This window comes from Pundamilia nyererei, unplaced genomic scaffold, assembly GCF_000239375.1.
Source record: "Pundamilia nyererei isolate P.nyererei 1_Seehausen unplaced genomic scaffold, PunNye1.0 scaffold00036, whole genome shotgun sequence".
NCBI classification, from domain to species: Eukaryota; Metazoa; Chordata; class Actinopteri; order Cichliformes; family Cichlidae; genus Pundamilia; species Pundamilia nyererei.
This window is the reverse complement of record NW_005187437.1, coordinates 2,532,479-2,540,692: the sequence shown is the minus strand read 5'-3', so window position 1 is coordinate 2,540,692 and position 8,214 is coordinate 2,532,479. Positions and strand designations below refer to the sequence as shown.

General features: G+C 38.2%; 1 protein-coding gene and 1 long non-coding RNA gene across 2 annotated transcripts; both read right to left on the bottom strand.

The window, feature by feature from the left end:
- Positions 1-465: 465 nt before the first annotated feature.
- On the bottom strand, positions 466-4,677 carry LOC106456174 (uncharacterized). Its single transcript, XR_001290338.1, has 3 exons — positions 4,575-4,677; positions 676-783; positions 466-515 (listed from the first exon to the last, which is right to left on the bottom strand). It is a non-coding gene; the product is annotated as an uncharacterized LOC106456174 (long non-coding RNA).
- A 164-nt stretch (positions 4,678-4,841) lies between these two features.
- Positions 4,842-7,599, bottom strand: LOC102212409 (adhesion G-protein coupled receptor D2-like). Its single transcript, XM_005730377.1, has 6 exons — positions 7,451-7,599; positions 7,320-7,356; positions 6,494-6,518; positions 5,474-5,698; positions 4,924-5,216; positions 4,842-4,847 (listed from the first exon to the last, which is right to left on the bottom strand). Exons 2-6 carry the CDS (start codon positions 7,353-7,355, stop codon positions 4,842-4,844), a joined length of 585 nt encoding a protein of 194 aa, XP_005730434.1. The 5' UTR covers position 7,356; positions 7,451-7,599.
- Between the last annotated feature and the right edge of the window lie 615 nt (positions 7,600-8,214).

Here is an 8,214-nt window from a genome sequence, read left to right as displayed (position 1 = left end):
CTTGCCTCTATTTTATGTAGGACAGCTTGGGTCAGCTGCTGCAGCAAGGTCAATTTGTCCCAGGAGCTGTTAGCACCCACCCCTCCTGTTACCTGAATAAACAGAATAGAACAAAGTTATAACATTAACTTAACTGCTGATTCACTGGTCCTTTTATACTTCAATCACTTCTATTCACCAAGCATTCTTAGGTGATTCTCTGGGATTTTGATCCTAACAAATGTACAAAGTTGAGATGATGACTCTCCTAAAATTGGATCAGATAGTTCCAAGAGTTTCTTAAGTGTGTCAATTTTTTACTTGGATACATCTTCCACAAAACAGCTTAATTGGAGATAAAGTTGGTGATCTGCTCACTAACATGAATACTTGGTAGTTTATCAGACTGTACCACCACTGCACTACCTAATAACCACCTCAAAGCTCAACAGGCTGACTCACAGGTTTATTGATGAGATCCTTGTTCAGCCTCCTGAAGAAGGGTGTCTTTGGTAAACTGAAAACACCCAGCTTCTCTGCAGAGACGGACAAATATAATATAATATGCTGCAATCCATTAGCACACAAAAGCACACACAGCACCCTAAAAACCTATTTAAAAATAATTTAAAAGCAAGAAAACTGAATTGCATAATTCAATCACATTTGTTGATGCACAATAATTATTATCTGTACCTCGCCTACACTGACAGACAGCTCCTCTGGAGGAGTTGCATTTGGCTAGGCGGGAATGCTCTGTGACGGGGTCAAAAATGCCGCACTCTTCATCGGTTCTCTGGCTCTCTGCAAACATGGTGAAGGGAATAGTGAGGTTTATACATATTATTAAGCCGTTGAAAATCGCGTAGGGAAATATCAATATTGATATTATGCTGATAGACAGTAGTTTGGATAATACAAAATAGAGAAATGTTGCAAATGTGAGACATTTCATACAGGAAACTAACAATACACAGCAGTGCTTAAACTAATCAACAAGTCTACAAATACAATATAATAAGGTGTAACTGGGTGAATTCAAATTGACCCAGATAGGCATAACCTGACCTGCTCTCCCCCGTTAGAAATGGAGTAAGTTTGTTAACTTGGCTAAGTATAAATATTGCACTAATAGTAAATTAAACATGGTTTCAAATTACTCATTTACAGTTAGCAAATGCTTCTGGATATTTTACTCAACATGCATACCCATAATAGACCCATATTTTGTACCCTCATACCTAACAAACCTATTTCTATAATATATCTATATATCTGTATTATTGCCAATATATATTTGGTAATATATCTATTATGGCTAAAGCACTTATGGATGTAAACTGCATTTCGCTGCCTTGTACTTGTGACATGTGCAATGACAATAAAGTTGAATTCTATTCTATTCTATTTTATCACTCTAGGCATCTATTTGTCCATTGTAGCATTTTAAAATCTGTTTTGCTTTACTTGTATACTAAAACACTGTATGCATATATATATGTTTATGTATATCTTAGTTTTTATTCACTGCTAGCAGAATCTGGACACATATCGTAAGCTTTTATTTTGGTCTGCAACACATCATACTAAATCTGTTTTATTGAATGTAAATAAATGTACATAAAAGCAGAATGCAATGATCAGCAAATCTTTTGAAGCCTATATTTGATTAAAAATAGCAGAAAATACATTAATCAAATGTAGTTTTTCTGAGGAAGAATTTATGATTGTTATGAATTTGATGCCAGGATCAGAAGAAAAAAAACTAAGACAGTGGAAGCAAACGGCTAGGGAAGTTGTGTACTAAACTAAACTAATTAAAAAAAAAATATTAATAATTAAATGGTAAAATGGTAAATGGTCTGTATTTGTATAGCGCTTTACTAAAGGACATCTTACAAATGATTAGGCTTAACATGATTTGATCCATGATCTTACAGACACACATAGTAGAAACTAGGGAGTAAAAGTTAACCATCCTCAGGAGCCTACAGGTGGATGCTGGGGTGGCTGAGGGGTCGACATAACGGGAAATGATGAAGGGCAGCAGCAACATTATGTAGGCCATCAAATTCGGAGGGTGCATTTTAAAATTTCTGGTTAATACATGAGGATAGTCCAGCATGTTATGTTGTAGCTCTATACTATCGAAACAAACATGTCTTTCCTGGGGCTGAGCTCCTTTAAAATAGACTGGGGTCAAGTGGGACACTGTCCTGTTCTAGCTAAAGATAAGAGTATACAATTAATACTTAATATACAACTCAAAAGCCAACAACTGTGATGTTTGGGGGATTACTAAAAGCCCCATTGACAATGAAAGACAAATAGAGGTTTTGGAGCACCACAGGCAGCCATACTGATGATTTATGGTACACTAAGGAATATCACGGCTCAAAAGCATCTTTTTGCTGCGATTTAATATTAAAAGTAACTGTGACCACCGATATTCTCTAATGCAGCGGTCCCCAACCTTTTTTGCGCCACGGTTTATGCCCGACAATATTTTCACGGACCGGCCTTTAAGGTGTCGTGGAAAAATACAACAAAATAAAACTAGTACGGGTACTGAAAAAAAAGAAGAGTTATTCATAACACACGTGAAAAGACCCAGGAAAACCGAGTTAATGATAAAAACGATAACAAAATAACGCTGAACACCGATAAAAACCCAGAAAACCATACATTTCACACCTGAGCCTCAACTCTCGCGGCCCGGTACCAAACGACTCACGGACCGGTACCGGGGGTTGGGGACCGCTGCTCTAATGTATTTGGACTTTTTAGTGAATTGATCACACCCAGGACGACCTGTTTGTTGCAGCAATACCAAACCGCATTCAACATAGCTCTCCAGTAAAAGAAAAGTCTGAGCGCTAAGCTGAATGAAACTGGTCTTGGCATGTGCTGGCATTCGATTCAAACTGAGCAGGAGTGGAGCTGTAGATCAAAGTTATTGCTTTTATATATGCTAAAGCACAGTCATGGTTATAAACTGCTAGATGATGTTATTTAGTATAAAATGATGTTTAACTTCTAAGTGTAAAGCTGATATTATTTCTAATAATAATAATTTGTATCCATAGAGGACTTTTCCATGTTATACCTTGTTGCCACAACATTAGAAGCAAGAGTTTATAAGGTGCTGGCTTGACCCATATATTCTCCAGGTTTCAATATGACTGAACATATGTGGTATGCGCTGGAAAAACATGTGTAAACTCTTGAAGGCTCCGCTTTCCAGCTCACAGGACTGGATCGGCCACTAACGCCTCTGTCCCAGATAACACACAATGCTTTTCGGGGCCTTGTGAAGTCCACGCCAAGCCATAATTGCTCTGGATGTACAAATGGTGATCTAGCCAGTATTTGGCAGGAGTTTTTAATGTTGATGCTGGATTGTGTATGTCTGAGATGGTTTGATGAGGAAGAGAGAGAGAGGGAAAAATGAACCCGCCTGACAGAGTAGCAGGCAGTGCCAAGATCTTTCAAGTCCAGTAACTGAAGGAAGGCAACAGCCACCCTACAAACATTACATTGATCGCATTAAATACACACAAACACACAGAGATAGTCTTTAAAAGACCTGCAATTAAATTCTGATTGTGTGAGAGAAAATAAGTGACTGAATTCCAACACGCTGCCTTTCTACACGCTCGGCTCCAGCAGGGAAAGGGAGATTTTTGGAATTTCACTGCTCATTAGAGACCATGATGTCAGAAGGGGAGACGTCTGTTTTGAAGGGTGGGACTCGGGGTGATATGAGTCAAAAAGCATTTACCAGAAACATCAGCAGCCCCACCAGCTGCCAGTTACAACTTGGTCACTAGCTCCCTTATTCATTTTAGGGAGGAAGGAAGGGAGGGAGGGAGACAGATGCTGAGAGTGTGCCTGTGTTTGTTTACTAATGTTTAAAACTTGAATAATAAATGGTTATTAACATTAACATAACATGTGATCATAGGATATTTACACATCTAGTTGTTGTTTTTTTAAATCTGTAAATGATCTGATTTTGTAAAAGAGCCAATAAAAATAAAATGAATGACATTTAACAGTTTTAGTTACATTTTTTTTTTCTGTGCAGTTAAACAGTTTCACTATTTCATGACATCACTTGACAGCAGCTTTTGGTTCTAGAAGTCAAAGCATTTTTAGACTTTTTAGATGTGATCACATTATGACTGGGTAATAATGTGGGTGTAGAAGATGATGGGACAGAGACTGAGGGTTATATCAGTAATATAGGTGGAGTTAACTACAACAGGCCAGCTTAGATCTTTTGTTATGTCTGACGTTACTGAAATGATTGCAGTCAAAAATGACTTTCAAATGGACTCTCTGTAATCGTTTTTCTGTACAGCAGCTCCACCCAGGCCCAGTGCCAACCTACTTAAATTGCAAACACCAAGTATAAGTAATTCTACCGCTGGAGCTTGTGGATAGATTGAGTCTCTTTTGTCTTTTATAGTCTAAATAACACAAAACTCCATACTTTCCTCTAGTTGGTGAATAAATTTGCTATAATAATACATAGCCTTTAAAAACCCTTCAGCTTTTGACCATGTCGTCTGATTGCATCCTGATTAATGTACCTTGACATGGGCTGTCACTCCACTGCTTTGTAAGGGAGGTCTCTATTTCCATTGCTGCTTCGCTCCACTTGAACACCAGCCCAGAGGAAACGGGTGAGCACTTCTTTTCCATGCTGGAAATTTCGCTGCTGTTCAGTACCCGATTCCAAATGTGGAGTTCTGTTATGCTCCCCGAGAATGATTCGTCACTCTTAAATGACCCCCCAAAGGTGTGCTGCTCCTGCCCGATAATGAAAAAGCCACCATTTCCAATGCTGTCCATACTGTTTAGGCCTTCAGCCGCATACACAACGTGACCATGAGCATATATTGCCCAGCGTCCACCATTCTGGCTCCAAGAAACGCAGACAGAGTGCCAGGAGTCATCATAGTTGAAGGCGTCATGGTAAGGCCCGTGAATGCCATGGACGAGCAGAGCCAGCTGCACAGGCTTGCCCTGGTTCAGGTTTGCACGGAGCTGGAACTCATTAATATATGACGGAATGGAATATGAAAAGACTGTGGAATGGCCAGAGCAGTGCGGATTGAAGCGCAGAAGGGTGCAAACAGTCAATGATCCCATGGAGGGGAAGCTGTACCGAAGACGGGCATGCGTCCTGTTCGAGCGCCCAGTGAAATTTAGAATGAGGGTCTTGGAGGACGCTTTGGTGTCACCACAGAGAGAGAGAGAGGGAAAAAAAAGACTATTAAGAAAAAATGCTGTCACAAATATTGGAAAAGATAGGAGCTAATTATAAAAAATCACTTTGCAATCCTATTTTTACTGTAAACAGCTGGAAAACATTTAAATGATTAAGTAAGCAGGAATTTGTCTGGACAAGAAAAGCAAAAAGAAAACAATTTATAAAAGGACCAGCACTAATGTCAATGCAAAGTTTTAAAAAACCTACTAAACCTACTTGTGATGCGTGTTATGACTTTCTTGGCAATCCACACAGACTGAGAGATGTTCAAGGATTTTAAAAATTTGGTAAGCTCCTGGTTTTCTTCTGCGTTGGAGACAGTAGCTAACGCCCCAGTGCGCTGCTTACACATTTCTCCAGCCCTGTTCCACTGCAGGCTGTCAGGAACATAGGCATAGTAGGATACATCACAAACCTGGGTGATGGTTTCCAGGAGAAAGGCTGCTCAAAAAAAGAAGAAACGTGAGAAGACAGGTAAGGAGGTGTGGCCAAACTGAAGTGGTAAAATACAGACTAAAACTGACTGAGATTCAAGTGAAGTTTTAATCCTGCCCATATCCTGACCAGGGCTTTGTTGTTATTATTATTATTATGGTTACAATATCAGCAGTGCCAACACGACCAATTATATTTGTGAGAACAGGCCAGACATGCTTGTTTATCATACAAATGACATCTAATGAAATTTTTCATTCAACATTTGAACGAGTCCATTTTCCAAACTTCTCGGTTCATGCAGAGGAGGGTTAGGGTTTAAAGCACCTGCCAGTTCTCAACTTTGGTTTTTATGCTATTTACAACTAACCATCAGCCAGAAAATAGTATAAACATACAAACAAAAAACCCACCTGTACTACTGTCCTGCATCTCACTCTGGCTTGTTGTTCTTATATTTATTTTATATTTAGTTTAGTTATTTTAGTTGTTCGTTTTCCCGAAAACAAAAACACAAAAAAACTATAGTACCTAGGACTGAAGTGCAAATGGAGACCTTTAATTCAAGTGGTTTTGCAGTTGCACATTATCAGAGGCTCAAAATTAACTGGCAAGCAGTTTCAGACAAACAAAGCAGTTGATTCATGATCATTCATCATTGGAGTGAAACAAAACAAAATAACCCCCCACACACAAACACACACACACACACAAACACACATTTTAATCATATGTATCATAAATGACTGCAGTTCCTAGTTTAGTTACATCATGGGTGAAGAGAGAGAGAGAGAGCCTCACCTGCTTTATAGCTGTGAAAGCAAACCTGTAAGACAAGCACAGGTGTTTATGTAGCTAATTTTTAAAGGTATAAAATAATAAAGATAACTGGGCACCTGTTCACTAAGGAGTGCAGCAAGTGCCAAAATGAATTAAACTATACATCATTAAATAATTAATTGGGCCGGGAATTAATTAAAGTTTGAAGTAATTAATAAATTCAGTACATTAATAATGATTAAGTAGTAATTCACTTCATTTAAAATGTTTGATGCATATTTTACTTACTTTGAATTTTAATCAATTAATGATTGTCCCATTTGATTATTCGCCATAATTAATGATGCATTTATCTTTCAACTATTTAATTATATTTACTTTTTTAAATTTAACTACTTGTTTGGTTAAATAATTATGGCACTCGTGGTCCTCCATAATATCACTGCCAGCCTAGCCTCCTCGTGTTTTTTGTAAAGTATTCCTTTAAAAGACTATTTCATATAAAGTAGACATTAATAAAACTGTTGACCATCCAGCTGTGCTACTTTCACAGAAGTCCGTTCATTGTATTTCTCTAAAATTATGATAGTTTCTTGGGAAAACTCACACTGTTCACAAGACAGGTTTACAAAATAATGACAAGTGAGAAAAAGTGACAGCGACCAAAATGAATCCTCTCGACTAACAAAAGGTTTCTGATTTTCTTTACCTTCTCGAAACAAGGACCGCTTCAGGTATAAAACCTTTTTTGCGCCAGTTTGTTTGAGGAGAAATGAGCTCATTTAAAAGATGACAAAAAATGTAATAAGAAAAAACATAAAAACACAAAGATGTGCCAGCTACTCACAAGCAGGCCCAGACTGCAGAACAATATCCTTTGCATCCTGAAATTAAATATATGCACATTAGCAGGGAATCCAATTCGGTTTCCTGCTCCTACGAGTCCTTGTTTCAGTTAAGCAAAGCAGCTGTTTTTACCTGAACTATTCGCTCCTTTTTGTGCGTCTTCACATCTCAAGTCGTAGAGTTTACCCAAGTTTTCTTCTCTGCTGTGTGCTCACAGCCGCTTACTAAAGTACAAGAAGACTACCAGCCGCAGCAGACTCCCGAGAGTATGCAAGGAGGATGCAGAGGCAGGCAGCAGTAGAGAGGCGTGGGTGTTGTTGAAGTCGGCAGAGCGGGGTTATAAAAGTAAGGTTCGGGGACCTCCGGAGGCCTTACAGCTTTTCCCGACTGGTCTCTTTAAATGTTAGGCTTCCACTCATCAGCAAATGTAAATCTATCTAGCAGTCCAAGTTAACTGGATCTATAGGTTGTCAAAATTTATTATGAGGATAAGGAAAACCTTATATACATACATCAGCATAACTTTGTGTTGAACCTTGGGGGGTCAAGATCTCTGTCTAAATAAATAAATAAATCTGGGTAAATTCCCAGATGATTAACCCTTTAAGACCTACCATAGAACCAAGTCCGCCAGAGCTTATATAATATTTTTACATGGTGTAGTGCCAGTTTTGGGAGCATTTCAAGTTGCTATCAATACAACCATTATACCCCAAATTTTAATAATATGTTTGCATTAAGTGCATAGAAATTACATAAATTGCGAAAAAGTGCAATAAACTACAAAAAAATTGAAAATCGTTTTTGCTTTTTTAACATATATTTCTAGTTAGAGAAATTTAAGAGGCTTATCCCTCAAAACTGTAAATACAAAAAAGTTGCACAAAATAGTTTCC